The following is a 19300-nucleotide window of genomic DNA, read 5'->3' on the forward strand; positions in this document are numbered from 1 at the left end:
CTGCGGGAGTACTGTATGGTATGCAGAGGGAGGGCGAGTCGTGTGAGTTTCAGTCGCCTCTATCTGGATGGTGGTTTTTTCAAGGGGGGGAAGACGGGAGCTTGCTTCGGTAGGGTTGAGTCTTTGGGGTTTTCCCGAGGCTTACCTTTTACAGCTTTGCACACACCGCTTGACATGCGTGTGTAGTCGGTGACAGGGCAATGCTTGAACCGGGTATAAACGACCAGCCGCGCGGGATTTAGGGGAGTTTGAGCCAGTTAGGAGTTCTGTTCATTTGGGCACAGCAAGGGCTGACGAAACAGGTAGGTGAGGGTTAAGCTGTTTGAAGGCGATGGAGGTTAGGTTGGATGCGGCATAGAGTAGACGAGACGGAGGGGTAGGGGTAGGGGTTGAGCTGGCAGTACTATGGCACGAGATAAGCTGCAACTCGCCACATTAGATATAGAGATAGAGGCAGAGCAGGGAGGGAAGCGGGGAACAATGTTGGGGGGGTAGTGGTGGTTCCTTAGATAGTAACGGTAATGGTGGTGGTGGTGTTGTTGTTGTTGTTGTTGTTGTTGTCAAAAGTTTACAGAACTCGGTTCATGCAGCTATTGGTTCAGGTGCAGTTTTCATCCCATATGCACCGAATGCCTCTTGATCACAGCGGTCTTTTTTTTCCCCCATGATGACGGAATCCAAGAATTGAGAACTATACACACACTCTCTAATATGGCAGGGGCCTCCTTTTTAAATTTGGACTGATGTTTCCTTGCAATGTGTTTTAAGCTCGAGTCATAACCCGAGATGGAAATTATGAGGCTCACAGTTTGTTACTTGAAAGGGTGGGTAAGTTTGCACAGCATACGAACAATAAAAAAGGATAAAATAAAAACAACGACAGCAAAAAAAAAAAAAAAACAGGCGACGTTACACGAGTGTGCAAAGAAGCTTTGCCAATGGTCGTGGCTTGAGAAAATCACCTGGGCTTGGCAGCTTGGCGAAGGAGAATGAGGAAAACGAGCACGCGAGCAGTTGCTGGCAGCGGTTAGCAGCAAAAAATTGCAGAGGCTTGGCGATGGCTTGGTATGGGTGAGATTAGCGGGACGTCATGGATTTTTCCCTCCTGGCGCAGGAATTGCCGTACGATATTTCGAGTCGACAACATTCATCAAACGCAGGTCATGCAGCCACGATAAAAGTCAAGAAGCCATGCCGGAAGTGCGGGTTCACTGGGAGTCAATAGATCTGGCACGTTTCTGTTTCAGAGCATCTGATTGGCTGATCTGTGACAGCTCTGCCGCTGTCGTCGGTGGTTCGCCGGCTGTTGCTGAGACGTAATTCCTTTAAGCTCGCCCATGGATTTTTTCCTTTGCCCGGGGACCTCCTGCGAAGAGGGTGAGGGGCGAGCGCGGCACAGTGGCAGTAGAGTGGGGGGCTAGCAGCTTTCTACGGAGCTAGGCACCTAGGGGGATGAGTACTACATAGCATATGTGGTGGTAGCGGGGCATGTTTTATGGGGAAGCCTGGTGAAGACCGCGGTGAAGGCAGGGGAGGGATTGGTTCAAGCTACCTTCCGCGTGAGAAGGGTCGATCAGCCCGTCCTTCTTTTTCTTCTCTGTGCGTCGTATGTGCAGGGTATGCAGTGATTCTGGGGTGGAAGGAGGGGCGAAACGGCCAGGCCAATGCAAGTAGCAAGATGCTGCAAGACCTGGGCAAGGGCTCTGCAGCCGCAATTGGCGGGGCGAGTCAGGAGGACATGGACAGCCTGGACTTTTTGGGGCGGAAGCTCTTGACCGCGGCCGTGGAGAGAGAGAGAACACTTCAAGGGGAGAGATATTGGTGGGAAAGGAGAGGTCATGAGGGGTAAGCTGGGATAGCCTGGGTAAAGCCAATAGGAGACGTCTCGGGATAAGAAGCAAAGGGGAAAAGGGGAAGCAAGTTGATTCGACTTCGTCCTGGTGAGATGGTGATGGATATGATATGCTGTAGTAGTAGTACGTAGTAGAATTGAAGCGTCAGACTTTCCTCCCCTGGCCATTTGGAAAAGATGGTCCGGGATCTCTAAGAGGAGGGAACTTTGGATAACCTTTTCTCACGGACGGAGCGGGCTCATTTCGCAGTGACACAATTGTGGTTACTAACGTGAGGATTTGCAGTTACTAACGACTAAGGCAGTCTCGCCTCGCTCGCCTTCCAAAAACTTGTAGACTGTCAAAGCTAGCCGCGTTAGCTGCAAGGGAAAAAGAAAGGGTACGTATTTCCTCGCCCTAAATTGGAACGATGAGATGTGCCTGGCAACTCCCTCGGATTTGACATATTCTTTCCTCTCAGCTGTGTGGTCAGTCGGTCGGTCGGTCAAAAACCAGGCTGGCCCAACCAGGTGACGTAAAGTTAGTGCGCCCCGCCGCTTTCGGGTTTACCGCAGCATGGTCCCTGTATCACTTTTCACGCCAGTATGACCTTTTTTTTTTTTTTCCTTTTTTTTTTTTGTGTTTTTTAATCCAGCGGAATAACAAGACATGGCGTCAGAACCGCGTATTACTGAAATTCTTCTCGAGTTTCTAGCTACCTTCAAGTGACTGCCACACTCGCCAACGGCCCTTTCGCCTCCTACCTTCTTCTTACACTACGTTGTTCTCCTCACGTATCCATCGATCTTCCAGACCACTTGCTCACATTGTCAAAAGTGGGGCCTCTGTGTTCAAGTTGACGGCGCGGGAGGCAAGTCAGGCCCATGCCAAATGCAAAGGGTCCTTTTCCCATCCTCGTTAAGTCTTTCCTCTTTTTTTTTTCTATTCCCACACAGTACTTTACCAATCGGTACGGATACTACCACCGCCATGTAGCGTACTGCCATCCCATACCATGTCATGGATCCCAGCCCAACCCCCGGTGGGGTGTAAGTGGACAGAGTGCCACACCCTCCTCGGCTTCCGCCCTCGTCCACATCGTTCCCCCGTCCATTGGGTTTTTTTTGGTCTGTCAATCGAAATCACCCGGTCCAACGCGCGCTTACACCTAAAATCTCGCTGCCGTAGCTCTGTCATTGACTGTTATCGCTTGTATCTGTTGTAAATCACGTTGCCCCTTCCAATCTCTGACGACTAGTTGCGTCCCCCTCGGTCACCCAACCCGGAAAAAGATTCGAGCCTAGTCTTCCGGAGGTCCTAGAAGATAATCTGAACAGGGGATCATCTCAGAACTGCTGGCCCGCTGTACGCCAAGCACGGGATCCAATTCTCAACGGAGACTGGCCAGAGAGTCGGTGTTCGCCCGTTTCCACCTGGAGTCGTGAGGCGAGAGACTAAACGGGCAGACGTGCCCGCCTAAACAGAGCCCACCACCATCCCGGGATCTAACTTTGCTTATATCTGCTCCGTCCCTCTTGGCCGTTGATCTCGTCTTCCCTTCCTCTCCTCTTCTGTAGCGGTCATCAACCTCTTCCTCTCACCCCCCTTCCCTACTCGCCTGCTTTCTTAAGCAAAGCAAGGAAGCAATTCGACTAGTGAACCTTGCCCTCTGGGTCCCATCCCAAGTTCAAGGTTTTGCTTTGTCTCTCCGCAATTTCTTAGTTGAGGACTCTTTATATACTGCTACCGGTCCCCTTCTCCTCGACATCAGCGCGCCGCTGTTGTCCTAATCTACTCGGGTCGTCCTCAGCCAATTTTCACCCCACGACCCAAGGTAGCCAGCGTCTTCCACAATGACGACCCATCACCCCCGCCATTCCGCCCCCATTGGCGTCATCCCCGTGCCTCACGGCCCGGAGACAGGCCAGGAGCATGAGGACTACCCCCGGGAGCACACCACCGAGTATGAACGTCAGATTTTCAGTCATGTGACGCGCCCCGATGATTCCTACACCCCCGACGGCACCTACTGGGCTGATCTGCCCTTACGGAAGCGCGTCAGCTTTGTCAGTAAGGTCGACCGCGACGAGGCCGCCAGGGAACTCAAGGCTACCGGCGAGATGATGAAGAAGGATCCCCTGTCTCCTTTGGCCTGGTACTTCCGCAATGCTGTTCTACCCGGTGCCGGCCTCGGTCTTGAGGGCTACGTCTTGTTCTCAATTGGCAACTTGGAGCCTCTTTTTGCCGCCGCTTGGCCTCAATGCTGGGGTAAGGCGCATACGGAATGTAGCCAGAACTGGGTTGCCTCCGTCACTTACCTCGAGATTGTTGGTATCATGATTGGTCAGGCTGCTGTTGGTGTAAGTCATTGAACTCCCATACCTGAAAGCGAAAGCTGACCCTGTTGTAGGTTATTGGAGATTGGATTGGTCGCCGCTGGGGTCTCATCCAAGATGCTGCCATCATGTTCGTCGGTTTGCTGCTACTGACTGGTAGCTGGGCCAGCTCCCTTCAGGGCTGGGTCATTTTCTACGCTTGGTCCCTCTTCTTTTACGGATTCGGTGTTGGTGGCGAATATCCCATCACTGCCACCTCATCTATGGAGAACTCCGTCACTGCTGGTCGTCTTTCTACTCGCGAAGATCGTCTTCACCGTGGCCGCAAGGTCACCATGGCGTTCTTGATGCAGGGCTGGGGTCAGTTTGTCAACCAGGTCGTCCTCATCGTCCTGCTCGTCATCTTCAACCGCGGCTCCGGCGACGGCCCTTACTCGGCCACCGCCGCCCAGTATACCTTCCGTCTTTCCTTCGCCTTCCCCGCCATCGGTACTCTCTGGCTCGTCTACTACAGAATCTGGAAGATGCCTCGCGCGAACCAGCAGCTCGCGCTTGCTAAGAAGAAGCAGGGCGTCACTGGATACGACGTGAATGCGCTCAAATACTGCTGCCAACACTTTGGCGGTCGTCTTCTCGCTACCGCTGGCACATGGTTCTGCAACGACGTCTTCTTCTATGGCAACAAGCTTTTCCAGGGCCAGTTCATCTCTGTTATTTCTAGCAATCCCGACTCCCTCCTGACCAAGTGGACGTGGAGTTTGATCAACGTTGTCGTCTCTCTCGCTGGATACTACCTTGCCTCCCTGTTCATCGATAACAAGCTTTACGGCCGCAAGATGATGCAGCAAGTTGGTTTCCTCATGTGTTTCATCATGTTCGTCATCCCCGCCTTCAACTACGAATACTACACGAGCCCTGCTGGTATTCGCGCCTTCCAGGCCATGTACTTCATCAGCTCCTTCTTCAACCAATTCGGCCCCAACTCCGTCACTTTCCTCGTTGCCGGTGAGGTGTTCCCCACCCCTATTCGTGCCACTGCACACGGCTTCTCCGCGTGCATTGGCAAGGCTGGAGCTCTTCTCGCTTCCGTCCTGTACAACTACATCGACACCCAGACCAAGTTCTACGTTGTTCCTTGGTTCGGTCTTGCCGGCATGCTCCTCACCTGGCTTTTCCTTCCCGATACCACCGGTCTTGATCTCAAGGAACAGGAACGTCGCTGGACCTACATCCGCAGCGGCAAGGAGTCTGAGTACCATGGCGTTGCCGTTCACCCTGAGCATCTCAGTTTGTGGGAGCGCATTCGTGGCGTGGGCAAGTACTACGACGCTGAGAAGGACCACAAGGCGCAGATCGAGGACATGCGTAAGGAATGGGAGGAGAGACAGGCGATGCAGGGCGAGAAGGAGCCCGAGGTCTGGGAGGACCATGACCTCTTCTCTGAGGAGATGCATGGCTACTTCAAGGGCCAGCACAAGGGCAAGACCACCGGAGGTGTGATGGCCAATGATGCCACGATATCCGAGGCCTCGTCTGCAAGGGAAAGAAGCGGAAAGGATGAGATTCAGCCCAGTCCGATGGTGGAAGAGAGAAAGGGCGGCAGTTCAGATCTGAACGAGAAGCAAGGGTAATTAAGAAGTATTTGCATAATGAGGAGTATTAAAATGGGTTTGGAGTTTTTGATAGGCGGCTTTCTCACTTCGGGCTGGGTTTTGGGTAGAAACATACTTAGCATGGCGCATCAGACGCCGAAATGCATATGATCTATTATGACCAAGAGGTTTATATGTTCCATCTTTTCTTGTGATGCTCTTTAATAACTACTACTGATGGAACTGAGGTTTCATCAAATTCGTTCGAAATGTTTGTTGTTGGGGCATATGTCATGTCAATTGCAACCCGCCTACTGAACTTTATAACCAACCTCACACAATTGTATTGTCACATACGACCATACCCACTGGAAAGCTCGGGATCCCGTCCGCTCTCCCATAGATAAGCCAGTGAGGGCCGGATTAGTAGTTGGGTCGGTGACGACCAGCGAATACCTGGTGTTGTATGTTTTTTGCCTTTTTATGTTTTCGAGACTGTGTTTGGTGTGGTGGGGGACGATGTTGTTGCGGAACTATGTTCCGAAGTACTACACGAGGAGTTTACTAGTTGTGCTCTTTATGGTCCTACTTTTTTTTGATTTGGTTTTACACTAATCTAGTCGCCTTTGGTCACTGGGTTAATGTTTACTGAGGCGCACATGACGACGTGGAATACTAATACGCATTTTGACTGCGTAGGAGGAGTGATTCCGGGTAACGGGTGAGAATTTCCAGAAACCGGGCCGAATGTCAGCAGTAAAAATGGACATCTTTCTTTCGCCCTCAGCAGAGTCTGGTGTAAGGGGGTGAGGGGTTGTAAAAGGGTCAGTTGATACTTGTTTGCGGTGACCTCACCTCCTTCAGTTACGTCTGTCTTCAAGGATCTCATGAAAAAGAGCTTTCAAATTATGATATCGACCTTTAAATTTGCATACTTTCATGCTTATTTGGTAGTTTACGCGCCGCTTATCTCCTTCGCCATCGCGTTGTTCAATAATTAAGCTCGGGATTACTTACACCAGGTCGTGATGTTAATCCAAGGGGGCGTTAAGGGCGTGTCCTCGTGAACAACAAGACATTGAAGACCAGCCGTGAATCAATAATAAACATGAGTATGCTTGAGTGATGTAATCTTTCGTGGTGACAGTTGGGTCACATTATTGTCCTTGGCGGTGATCTATCCCCAGATATGGCCACCAACTACAGGAATGTGGTTTTGTTTAAAACTCGAATTTGATGATTGGTTTTTTATTCACATTTATATAGAAACTAGACTAGAAAAAACACAGGTGGTCTCATGACGAGAATATATGAGGTGTCGTTCTTGCAAGTAGCTTGGGCTTACAGCTGGCACGTTTATGTCGGGTCTTCGTAGGGGTCCCTTCATGCCACCACCTGGCCTGTACCCATCACAACGCCCAACATGTTTGTTTGTTTTGAGCAGGAAAAAGCAAACATTCTCTAGAATTCAGATCAAACTTTCCAGATTGTACCTGTCCAGAGGGGGTATTCATCCCTAAGATTGGGAATCACATAAACCAAGCGGGCTGAGAGAGCAATCCCCAGGGCCGACCTCAACTAGACACTTTCCTCGAGGCTTGTGAAAGACTTTCTTTTGATAGACTGTTTCGGATTAAATAAGCTAGCATAGTTTTGTTTACAATATGGGTCTAATGCATAGTCGAATGCCTACTCAAATGCATACTCGATGATGCTGCAAGACTCTGGCATGTTAGCTCTCGCACAAACAGTTCTTTTGCCATCACCAACAAGACAGCAAGCAGGACGAGACATAATCGGTATCCAGAAACCCAAAGACGAACAGTTTAAGTTCGTCGATACGGTGCCGGGGTGTTTTAACTAGTGTTAGACGGACAGCGAGGAGATAACGCATCAATAGTATGCCAGTTACTAGAGCATGGAGGCACTGACTTTGCTATAATTCTCCTACTTCCAACAACTGTATTAGGCTTCCAAACAAAGAACTATGCTGCATATTTTTCCCGCATGTTTTCTTGAGCTGCTTAGTCGCAGGCTTGTTGTGTTCTACAGGTATGGCAAAGTTACCTTGAGCAGCAAGTCTGGTGCCAAGTGAACCCCAAAACAACACTACAGATATAACAATATGCGACATTTCGTCCTTATAGATCATTTCTCAGACGTCTAAGAACCAAGACTTCTCGTGATTTGTCTCACTTCCTTGTCTAAATGCTTCATACCTTTGCCACCTATGAAAGCTGGTAAACTTCCGCCAAGTATCAGCATCCCCATACGGTTTGCTCGCTGACAGAACGAGGCCGCAGCCTTTATAAATAACCAATCCTGGATCAATCTCAACTTCTGTTCGCGACCAGCCTAGGTGCATATACTGCTCGCAAAACAATTTTCGCATTGACAAAAACAGGTCTGCTCGCCTTGAGTGGTTCAACTATACTGAACGCTAATATCAGCTGCTATTCAATACCTGCATATCCTTGGTCATGCTGTGTAAGTGATAGACCGCCGATGACACAGGTCAGTGACGAATGAGAGGTTCTAGCGACACACGTGTTGACCCTATCCATCAACGTTCAACTTTCCATTTGCATCTTTGAACACTCGTTGAAGCCGTTGCATTGACATGCAACAAACTCAAAACCTGGTATGCCCGAATACGATGGTCGAAACCGAAAAACATAGGGGACATCATGAGAGGCCCTTGCATTCTCCAACGCAAATCCGCCATGGAAATCAGGGCATCAGTTGCGTCAGCCAATACCGCTCGATCGACGTGATCAGGCATGCCCGCAGCCCCCACCACCCAAGCCGCGCGGGTGGACGTGCGAAAACCCACTGGGTCTCAACCACGTTAGCGGGCTCAGTGAAGCTTAGTAATTCATACTAAGCGACTTAGAACGCCTTGGAAGGCGCGGGAGATGAGCAAGAAACGGCTGCTTCAGCAATCAACGATGGTTACAATTCGTCCGTAATGAACAACAAACCTGCATTACCATTCCAACGCTAGAGAAAAAAATCCTATTGACTAAAAGAGAGGGTAAGGAGGCGAAGAAGAGTTGGAATGCAAGGGGTCTTTGTTGCGGCGGCTCTTAGCGGACAGTGCCCACCCGTTGCAGAAAGTGGGGAGTTTTTGGAGGGGTAAACTGCATCAACAGCTCCCTCCCCAGAGCTTCCGAAAGCTTCAGTCAACCTCTCACCTCACAACTCATCCTCATTATACCTCATCTGGGCATTCAAACTCGGCAGTCTCAATTCATCCCCAGAAGTAAAGGCACATCGTAGAAAATCGCAGCAACAATGTTCACTGGCATCGTCGAAGATATCGGAGGTCTGTACTTAACCCTACCCTCACTCACACACTCACCCCTCACCGTCCCCTCAAACCCCCCCCCCCCGCGACCCTAACCCAACTAACACGCGCTTGCCTCCTCAGTCGTCTCCGAGCTGAACCCCAATGACGAGACGGGTGGCACGTCTTTGACAATCTCTCTGCCCGAGACCTCCTCGCTGCTGTCAGACTGCCACCTAGGTGACTCCATCGCCATCAACGGTGTCTGCCTAACGGTGACGCAGTTCGAGACCTCGCCCCCGTCGTTCAAGGTCGGCGTCGCCCCAGAGACTCTCCGCATCACGAACCTCGGCTCTCTCGCAAAGGACTCACGCGTCAACCTCGAGCGTGCTGTCCGCGCTGACACCCGCATGGGTGGCCACTTCGTCCAGGGCCACGTCGACACTACCGCCGCCATCCTGGCCGTCACTCCCGACGGCAACGCCCTGACCTTCCGCTTCGCCCCGCGCGACGCTTCCGTGTTGCGCTACGTTGTCTACAAGGGCTACGTCGCTCTTGACGGCACCAGCTTGACTGTCACCAAGGTCAACGACGAGGAGGGCTGGTGGGAGGTCATGCTTATCAGCTACACGCAGGAGAAGGTCGTCGTGGCTGCCAAGAAGCCTGGGGACACTGTCAACGTCGAGGTTGATATGATGGCCAAGTACGCCGAGAAGAGCCTTGCGGGCTACCTCGGCGGATCCGGCGGTGTTCCTCTGGAGAAGATGGTTGAGCGTATCGTAGCAGAGGGCTTGGGTAGAAAATCTTGAGGGTTGAAAACTTCAAAATTTGCGTGCTTAATTTTAGGTCTTGCGTTTTCTGAACTGGTTAAAACAATATCTATATCCGGACACGCTTGGTTCATACAAAATGCTTGCGTTATCCAGGAATACCCCTTTTTTTTATGCATCGCCCCAGACTTCGGCCAGTCGCTGACTGACGGCTTTGGGGATCTTTTTCCGGCCCACGAGGTTAGGCAGTTCTCTTATGACCAAATCCCGTTTCCTTTTGGTTCCCTGCTCGCCAGAGCCACACTCTTCAAACGCCTTTATCAAATCATGAGGTGTTTTCCACCGTTTCTGGATTTCCAGTGCCTTTTCTCCCGTGATGCCCCTTGTCGTCATGAGCATCTTCAGATAAACGTCTCGTAAAGTCAACATATCCGACTTGGACGCCAGAGACGCAAAAGCCGGATAAGTAATATAATATCCTGTAGAAGGATCCTTCTCCCGAAGGTGCTGCAGCAGCGGCAAATAATTCTGTGCCGTCAAGACGGTAGTTGGAATAACCGAGAGTGGCTTGCGCTCATAAATCTTTTTAAGCATGGATGTCATCCGGGCCAAATATCGGATCGTTTCATCCATCTTTTGTGTTCTCTTGAGAAAGTAGCCGTTAACTACTTGAGTTGAAGCGATGGATGACTGAATCATCTCCTCAACCTTTTGGAAATAACTCGAGTCCATAGATATCTCCTCGACAATGTATACGACATTCTTGACACCTGATCTTCGGAGACGAAACTTTTGCTCATGAAAGCGGCCATCTTTGACACTGCTAACCAAGTCGTCGAGTCGCTTGCGCTCAACGATCCAATCGAGTACAATTTCGTCACCTTCGCCGCCACGACAAGATAGCGAATTGGGATCATGGCATTTGGCAATCCATTGCGCGTCACCGACTTCTAGTGCTCGCACAATAGGCTTGACGCCCTTCTTGCTCAGTTCTTCCTGCATATAGTCGCGATCTTTCAAAGCCCGGACCTCGCGGTTGTCCAACACAAGATGGACTGTGAAAGATCCCGGAGGCAATATGATGGGGTTAAATGTCGGGAGCGAAGAATCATCTGAAACAACAGGGCCATTTGTGACGACGCCTTCGTAGGCCGACCTAGGTTTTGGTTGTTCCACAGGCTCGCTTGATGGGGACCCTTCTCTGTCAATTAGGTTTTCTGATGTGGCCAAATCAGGCCTAACAGGCTCCAGCCTAGTGCTTGAACCAGCCACGATACCACCAGCTTGACCACTTGGTTCTGTTGTCTTCTTGATGCGTTTAGCAACGTCCCATCCTTCATCGGTGAGCAAGTAGCGCTTTTGTGGACGACCTTTCTCACAAACCAAGTCTTTTTCGATCAGTGTCTTCATCGAATTCCAGGCTGTGTAATGTCGGCTAGGATCAGCCGGCGCCGTAAAGGATGAGTCGCAGTGTTCTTGGGCAAGCTCGATAAGCTCAGGCTTTGTCAAGCCAATGGATGCATCTTCTCCTAGGGTAGAAAGCGAAAGAACTAGAGCATAGGCACCGGACCGATATGTTGGAACATATGGCTTTGCCTTACGTGCCTTTTTAGGAGGAGGCGCGGGCTCATCGTTGTCAGCAACTTCGGATGCGCCACCTCTCTTAGGGAGCCGGGTATCTCTGGGCATCGGCAAGCCGTTGGTTTCACAATGTTCTTTCAATTTATCTGTGAGGCGAGCAGAAAGCTTGTCTCCAAAGCCTTTGAGCTGAACCAGCTGCCGAGGATGCTCAAATGTTATAGGACATGCCTTAAGTGATTCGTATGCATTTCTGTACGTTGTTATGCTTTTCATGCCTCGTTCTCTAGCGTTGTCCAGCCATTCCTTGACCCAGTCAAGAAGCAGGGGATTGGCGTATTGCTCATGGTCTCCGGCCATCTTGCTGACGTGATGTATGAGGGCTGAGTTGTTCCTTGCGGGTCATTATCGAAGGCTGCCTGTCGCCTGCAGCTTTTTGGGGGGAGCGCGAAGTGCAACCTTCAGAGGTTCATCGACCCAAAAGTGAAGAAGAAAAAAAAAAGGAATAGAAAGCGGTAGTATCCGAGCCTGGAAAGGCGAAGTACACACCCAAAGAACAAAAAAAACAAGAGAGTCAAGGTCAATGGTAATTGTCGCGACGCGCTTTCACACGAAAAGTGACCGGAAATGGCTAGGTTGAGTTCACGAAGACACGTGATTCGAATCTCTTTCCTTACTCGGGCCTTCGGGTGGTCTGAGAGCTTAGGTGAGGGGCTTTCCAGGTTTCCTACCCCACTCCCTCCAGTTGCGGTGTGCTGCATCCATCTGACTTGCATGATTGCATCACGGGCAGTGTCAGCTGGCGGGGCCTGCCTGCTGGTCGCTGCCGCCCACGCACAAGGTAATGGCGGGGAGTTGGGAGTGTTGAGTGAGGAGAGAGCAAGAGAGTGGGAGACAAAGAGTGGAGGACAAGGAGGTCTCAAAAAGAAAACACTGGAATGGCGGCCTCCACGTTCAGCCAGCAACAGCGGCAGCCTGCCCGCCGCTATCTTACTCTCCACTGTTTCTCGTAAACATCCCCCAGCTCTATTTCACTCTTTACGCCTGTCAATCGCTCTACCCACTTGTCAATTTCCCCTCTGTACTGTCCCCCATCGTCAATCGATAGCTTGCATTCTAGCTTCCTTACCTCACACATCTTCAACACCGCCCGGTATGGACGACAAGATTATTGCAGCTTCGCAGAAGCACCCCATTGTGCCGAACCACGTATTCAAGTATGGCACTGCGGGGTTCCGGATGAAGGCCGATCTCCTGGACGGAGTTACCTTCCGTGTCGGCCTGCTCTCCGCTCTCCGTAGCCGCAACCTCAATGGTCAGACGATTGGTGTCATGATCACGGCCAGCCACAACCCTGCTGTCGACAATGGTGTCAAGATTGTTGACCCGTTAGGTGATATGCTTGAGCAGGAGTGGGAGGCATACGCTACCAAGCTTGTGAACAGCTCCTCCGACCAGGAGCTCGTAGAGAACTACAAGGCACTGGCCTCTCAACTACGCATCGATCTTTCGTCTCCTGCCCGCGTTATTTACGGTCGAGACACCCGCCCTTCGGGTCACAAGCTCGTTGCTGCTCTTGCCGACTCCCTTGAGGCAACCAACACCGAGTATGTTGACTACAAGATCCTCACAACCCCCCAGCTTCACTATCTCACCCGCTGCATCAACACTGAGGGCACCCCCCAGTCGTACGGTAAGGTCAGCGAGACTGGCTACTACGAGAAGTTTGCCGATGCGTTTGTTCAGGCCCTCAAGGGCCGCAAGGTTAATGGCCAATTGATCGTGGACTGCTCCAATGGTGTTGGCGGTCCTAAGCTTGTTGAGTTCCTGAAGCATGTTCCCAAGGACGTCACTGGCTTCGATGTCAAGGTCGTCAATGATGATGTCCTCCGCCCTGAGGTCCTCAACCTCGATGTAAGTCACACGAGAGTCGAATATGCCCTATCAATCAAGCTGACACTCCCCAGTGCGGAGCAGACTTCGTCAAGACCAAGCAACGCGCCCCCGCTTCCCCTAAGCCCATCCCCGGTGTCCGCTACTGCTCCTTCGATGGCGATGCCGACCGCCTGATCTACTACTGGACCGACCCTGATACTGGCTTCTTCATGCTGGACGGTGACCGGATATCCTCTCTGGCCGCTTCCTTTATCGGTGACCTCGTCCGATCCGCCGGCCTGGAAAACGACCTGCGCATCGGTGTTGTCCAAACCGCATACGCCAACGGTGCTAGCACCAACTATATCGAGAAGCATCTCGGACTGCCTGTTGTGTGCACTCCTACTGGCGTGAAGCACCTGCACCACGCTGCCCTCAAGTTTGATGTGGGCGCCTACTTCGAGGCCAACGGCCACGGCACTGTCCTTTTCAGCCAGGATGCTATGCGTGCTTTCCGTGAGACCAAGCCTCAGTCCCCCGCTCAGAAGGACGCTCTCGACACCCTTGCCGCTGTGGGTAACCTCGTTAACCAGACTGTCGGCGATGCCCTCTCGGACATGCTGATGGTCGAGGTGATCCTCGCCCACAAGGGCTGGACTCTCAAGGACTGGGCCTCGACCTACACGGATCTCCCCAACCGCCTTGTCCGCGTTGAGGTTGCCAACAAGGACGCCTTCCAGACCACCGACGCCGAGCGGCGTCTCAGCCACCCGCCGGGTGCTCAAGACGAGATTGACCAGTGTGTTAGGAAGTACACCAGCGCTCGTTCTTTTGCCCGCGCCAGCGGCACGGAGAACGCTTGCCGTGTGTACGCCGAGGCCGCCACTCGTTCCGAAGCGGATGAGCTTGCCAACAAGGTTGCTGGTATTGTGAAGCAGTACGGTGGCTTGTAAATACCGTGCTCGGCGATTGCTCATGACAAACAGCGGCGGGTTACTGATGCAGCCATTTGGATGACAGATGGGCTTCTCACTCCTTGCTAATTATTGAGGGCGAAAAAAGTTTTTTTGGCGTGATTTTTGAAAGCTAGAATAGCGGACAGGTCGCAACGAGGAGTCATTCGAATAGGATTAACGAAATAAATAAAAAGATGAGACATTTGATATCCATGTGTACCTCCTCCCTCATCGTGCATCCCGCTTGGTCTGCTTGTATATAAACTGCCGAGGTGTTATAACACGCATTTTTTGTCATACGTCCCCCTAAACTTGACGTCGACGCGGACACCAAAACCATGATTTACAACCATCCGGGGGTTCCCTGTCTCCATCTCAAGCTGACTAGAGGTTTCTCTGCGGCCCGTCCGAGGTTGGTGGTGGTGGTGGTGGTGGTGGTGGTGGTGGTGCATGTAGCAGGCCTGTCTGAATCCAGCTCGCTGGGTCCTCGGCCCGATCGGATGCATCGCTTCATTCATTGAAGCAGAAGCAGAGGTAAACCCGTGCTTAGACTTTCATGACCTTTCCTCAAAAGAAAAATGACAAATGAACCCAGTTGAGTCAGGTTTCTGGCCTCCATGGGAACACAATTTCAGCGGTAGGGTCGGTGGTTGCGTTAGTGATTTAACCACCAATACGGCAATTTTAAGTAAAGGCAAAAGCCCCCGGGAAAACAGGCAGATACGACAAAGTATGGTTCAAGTCGTCAATTCTTCTCTTATCATACATGTTTTCTCCCTCTGCCTCCACTATGACGCTTGCCTTTCATGACATCTCCCCCGCCTCTGTTCCTCTTACAAACATCTCCGACACCGTTTTGTTGTATACAGTCTTTCCCATGCAGATGAATCTGGAGCCAGTCCCTTGACGAGAATGTCCCAGAAACCGACAGGGAAGAGATAGTGACTAAATAATACATTAGATACATGTTGTTTGATGCTTGCCCGCCCAGTAAGTATGTGTAAAGAGGTATAACAAATCTGCCGCCCCGCAGATGGACGTAAAAAAATCATGTACTGTAGTTCGGCCGTTAAGTATGGTTGTTGCTGGAGCGCCATGGGCAGCTCTGTGGAGAACACCAAGTAGCACAATGCCTCCTCCCATGGTCGATACTCCGATATTTATCCAAAAACTAATAAAAACCGAGAAATAAAACTATTTGCATGCGCCCTCGCTTTCCCAATGCATGGTTTGCTGGCTTTCAATATGCTAGCATCGCCACCAAAACGGCGGTCTGTATTTCAAATTTGCAGTGCGTGGGTTGGTTGCTGCGGTATGAGGACGAGAAAAGTCGAGGGACCGCCCTGGCCCAGGTGCTAAGTCTGAAACGGGGCGCGCCGCATCCTGATGACGGCTATACCAGGCAGTGTTATGCCGTCGCACGAACCCCTATTCAGGCGAAAGTCTTGATTTAAATCATTAGACGTTGCCGCTGAGTGACTTGAAGCGATCTTCGAAGGATTTCATTCTCTCCTTCTCCAACTCCTGCTGGAGGCGTCTCGTCTCGCGCCTCGCGGCCTCACGCTCTTCCTGCAAGGTCAAGACCTCGATTTGTGCGGCACTCATACGTGCAATGACGTCTTGCATCTCCGAATCAGCGTTCGTGAGTGCCGTCTCCAACTCCACGACCTTGACGCGCAGCCTGTCGATTTGAGTTTCGTCTTCGACAGACTGTTTGGGGAGAGGGCGCGGCGAACGAGGGAACAATGGGGATGGCAAAGGGCTAAGGCTAGTCTTGCGAGAAGACTTGAGCCCGTTGCCCATCGGTGACGGGCTCATGCGGCGAAGCTGAGCGTTTTGGGCATCCTTGAGTTCCTTTACCTGCTCTTCATGCCGGGTAACTCGCTCCTCTGAGGAGGCTTGGGCAGCCTGCAATTGCTCCTCCAGATTTTTAAGACGGCTTTGCAGGCGTGTAATACGATCCGCATTGGCCTTACGGTCAGCATCTCCACGCGCAACAGCCTCAGTGAGGCGTTGGCGGAGCTCTGAGTTCAGGGAAAGCTGTTTCTGAACCTGTGCCGCAAGGTCTTCAACTCGTTGAGCAGAGAAGCGCAGCTCGTCCGCAAGTGCACGCTCGCTCTCTAAGTGTGCTACTTCACTGCTAGCAAGGCTTTCTAGTTGATCCTTGTACACCGACATTTCTTCTTTCGCCGCATCACGCTCAAAAGCGGCCGAGGAAAGAGACTGCTCAAGCCTCTGGATAGCAAGTTGGGTAGATTCATCTTGTGCGATCAATGGTCCCTTGCCTTCCAAGTTCTTGATCTTAGCAAGAGATTCCTTGTAGGCAAGTTGGAGGTCCTTAAACGCCGCCTCAAGAGATTCCGAGGTGATAGGTGTAGCAAGTGCCGTGTGGTCGATACTTGAACGAGCCATGGAAGGCGGTATGAGAATGTCTTTCTCCTTCAGCAAGCCACGAAGGGCAGCGACTTCTTCCTCGGCGCGGTCAAGATCCATTTTGAGGCCAGCAAGGCCCTTCTCGACCTGCCACTTTTGTTCGGCAGCTTCCTCGGCGCGGCGGCGCAGCACATTGATCTCCACGCGCAGATTGGAGATATCCTTCTCGAATCCTGCCTTTCGCGGAGATGAAGCCATCAGGCGGTCACGCTCGACTTCCAGGGACTTTATTCTCTTCTCATTCTCGCGATTCTGGAACTCTTGTCTTTCGAGGAGGCTCTTCAGGGCGTTGTGAAGTGCATCCCTTTGGGCCTCAACGTCCTTGAGCCGCTCGGACAATTGCTCACGAGACTCGGTCACACCGGACTTTACAGTATTGGACCGAGTGAGGCCCATGGGAGCCTTCTGGAGGGCAAAGGGGGCGGCGGCGGTTACAGAGCTGGACCTGGCCAGTCTGGGGGCAGAGCGCATGGTGGAACTCCTAGAGCGGGTATCGCCTTGGGCTTGTTGGCCTGTTGCTTTCAGGACCTTGTTCTCCTGCTTCAAGGCTTCCAGCTCTTGTTGCATCTTGGACGATTCATAAGTCAAGTTGGCATACTCGGAAGCCTCAGCTTCTAGACCCTCAAGCTGGGCCTTGAGCTGCGGTACGATCTCATCGCGAAGGTTGTCGCGTTCATTGGTAGCACTCTGGAGCTCGACCTTAAGGACCGACAACAGGTCTTCGAAGTTTGACTTGACCTGAATTTCTTCACTTAGTCTGCGTCGTAGATCCTCGCATGTGTGCTCCAGATCTTTTAGACGGTTGTTGGCGTCGGCGCTGTTGATCTGAGCAGCATCAATTTGTGAAGCCTTCTCAGCGAGTTCTTTGATCTGCTGGTCCAACTCAGTCCTCCGCATACGTTCTTCTTGAAGTTTATTGGTCAACTCCAGCCGCATGGAGGCCTTCTCCTGCTCTGCACGTCGTTGAATCTTCTCAACCTCTTCTTTATTCTGATCATATTCGCTGAACTTTGCTGAGCTGTAGCCCGAATCGGAGAAGTAATCACTGGTTCTTTTACCGGGGGCTTGGGGATTGTTAATTTCGGATTGAAGTCTGTCGACCAAATCTTCGAGGTCCATTTCACGTCGGATGGATGACGCCAGCTCGGCGCTAATGGCCTTGAGTTCGTCTTCCATCTCTTCAATTTGTATTGATGGAGCTAGGGAGGAAGCCGGAGGTGTTTGCAGGTGTGATTCGCAGTACCCAAGGGCGTTTGTCGGCGTAGCATTCCTTTTCGTTGGTTCTGGCAGAAGCGACGGCACACCGGTCGTGAGTGGAGTGTCATCTGTGAGGGTATCGCGGCGTGGAGATGCTAGAGGTGATGAAAGAGAGGAGAACTCTGTCGTCGACGGCGACGGAGATGCTCCCCAGCCAAAAAAGTTGACGAGCTTTGAGGAGCCCGGGGATTTTGGGAGAGGCTTGTTAAGGGACGGAGTTGGTGTAGCTGATGTGGTGGGAGTCAGGGACAGCGGGGCATCTAATACTGTCGTGACTGTCTGCGATGAGTCTTGTCGATTCTGTTGTAGATTCAGATGGGGAGGAGTAGGTTTGGCGGCGGTTATAGACATGATAGAGTTCTCATTAGTGTTGTGACTGTAAGTTGACTCGGAATCGTCGTCCGTATCCTCCTCCTCCTCCTCGATGATCGGGTGAGTTGACGGTTTCGGTAACTTCGGGGAGAAGGTTGGGGTGACGTCGGCGGTCAGGTAGACAGCTTCTGACAGGCCGTCTGAAGGTTTTGTTTGAGGAGCTGCAAGGTTGGTGCTTGGGATGTTTCGCGAAGAAGGATAAGCCGCGTCGGCTGCCGTGTCGCTAGGTGGGGGGCTGTTTGCGGAAAGACAATGTCTGGTTAGCGTGCCAACGAAGGACGTTTCCAGCCAGGCAGTGACCCGGTAAGTGCTGAAGAGTTATGGGATGAAAAGGAACAGAGTGTTCGGACTCACGGTGTGTCAAGTTTCTGGTGAGCAGCAGGAGGAGCGAAGAGAGGGCGTACGTTGTCGGGATATTCGTAGAGAGTCGGGCTGTCGACAGAATATGACCTCGAGAATCGCGTGTCCGGGGCAGGCAGATCACTCGGTGACAGGATTGACGGGCTGCTGGAACCGGAACCGTAGCTCGCAGCGATTTGAGAAGCGGTAGAAGAGAGAGGCTTTCGCCTAATAGCCTTGGCGGTATTGAAGGTGGGCGTTACCACAGGAAGGGTCTGTGATCTAGTGCGTCCAGGCGAGGGCGAAGTAGAGGTTGCAGCGTGGTAGGAGTCGCGGTAGGGTGGACGGCCCCTCTGTACATCGGATGAAGCGTTAAGAGTCTCAGAATAATGAGGGTCTCCCACGGCATGCGAAGGGCGTTCGAGCGAAAGATTAAGGTGAGCGGGACGAGGATCGCGGGCAGCCATGGCTAAAAATCGAGACCTGAGCGGCGGTGGCTTTCTCTAAAAGTCGGTCTTATCTCGCAGGGAGAAATTGGAACCATGGGCTGAACCAGCGAGAGATTCGAGGCTCGGACGAGATGACGCTCCATTGGTAAAGGAAAGGCGACGCAAAAAGAGGAAATGGACAATCTTGGGGGGTAATTGAGGGCCATAGGATCAAAGAGAGTCGTA

General features: G+C 51.9%; 5 protein-coding genes across 5 annotated transcripts, besides 1 other annotated feature; 3 read left to right on the plus strand and 2 right to left on the minus strand.

Annotated features, from left to right (window-relative positions):
* Positions 1-3685: 3685 nt before the first annotated feature.
* On the plus strand, positions 3686-5799 carry CTRU02_208771 (major facilitator superfamily transporter; the record flags this gene model as incomplete). The annotated part of the gene is made up of 2 exons (XM_036724812.1): positions 3686-4192; positions 4243-5799. The coding sequence occupies 2 exons, from the start codon at positions 3686-3688 to the stop codon at positions 5797-5799; spliced, it is 2064 nt and encodes a 687-aa protein (XP_036583444.1).
* Positions 5800-6071: 272 nt separating this feature from the next.
* Positions 6072-6161: a sequence feature (Protein overlapping with rRNA (CTRU02_208772, KAL0936557.1) was converted to a misc_feature.).
* A 2893-nt stretch (positions 6162-9054) lies between these two features.
* CTRU02_208773 (riboflavin synthase) lies at positions 9055-9855 on the plus strand (the record flags this gene model as incomplete). Its single annotated transcript, XM_036724811.1, has 2 exons — positions 9055-9085; positions 9191-9855. 2 exons carry the CDS (start codon positions 9055-9057, stop codon positions 9853-9855), a joined length of 696 nt encoding a protein of 231 aa, XP_036583443.1.
* A 132-nt stretch (positions 9856-9987) lies between these two features.
* Positions 9988-11754, minus strand: CTRU02_208774 (DNA repair protein; the record flags this gene model as incomplete). Its single annotated transcript, XM_036724810.1, has 1 exon — positions 9988-11754. One exon carries the CDS (start codon positions 11752-11754, stop codon positions 9988-9990), a length of 1767 nt encoding a protein of 588 aa, XP_036583442.1.
* A 267-nt stretch (positions 11755-12021) lies between these two features.
* CTRU02_208775 (n-acetylglucosamine-phosphate mutase) lies at positions 12022-14222 on the plus strand (the record flags this gene model as incomplete). The annotated part of the gene is made up of 2 exons (XM_036724809.1): positions 12022-13308; positions 13362-14222. 2 exons carry the CDS (start codon positions 12022-12024, stop codon positions 14220-14222), a joined length of 2148 nt encoding a protein of 715 aa, XP_036583441.1.
* Positions 14223-15683: 1461 nt separating this feature from the next.
* Positions 15684-19093, minus strand: CTRU02_208776 (intracellular protein transport-like protein; the record flags this gene model as incomplete). Its single annotated transcript, XM_036724808.1, has 2 exons — positions 15684-18522; positions 18642-19093. The coding sequence occupies 2 exons, from the start codon at positions 19091-19093 to the stop codon at positions 15684-15686; spliced, it is 3291 nt and encodes a 1096-aa protein (XP_036583440.1).
* Positions 19094-19300: the final 207 nt, after the last annotated feature.

The sequence above is a fragment of the Colletotrichum truncatum genome, assembly GCF_014235925.2.
Source record: "Colletotrichum truncatum strain CMES1059 chromosome Unknown Contig_0005, whole genome shotgun sequence".
Taxonomy (NCBI): domain Eukaryota; kingdom Fungi; phylum Ascomycota; class Sordariomycetes; order Glomerellales; family Glomerellaceae; genus Colletotrichum; species Colletotrichum truncatum.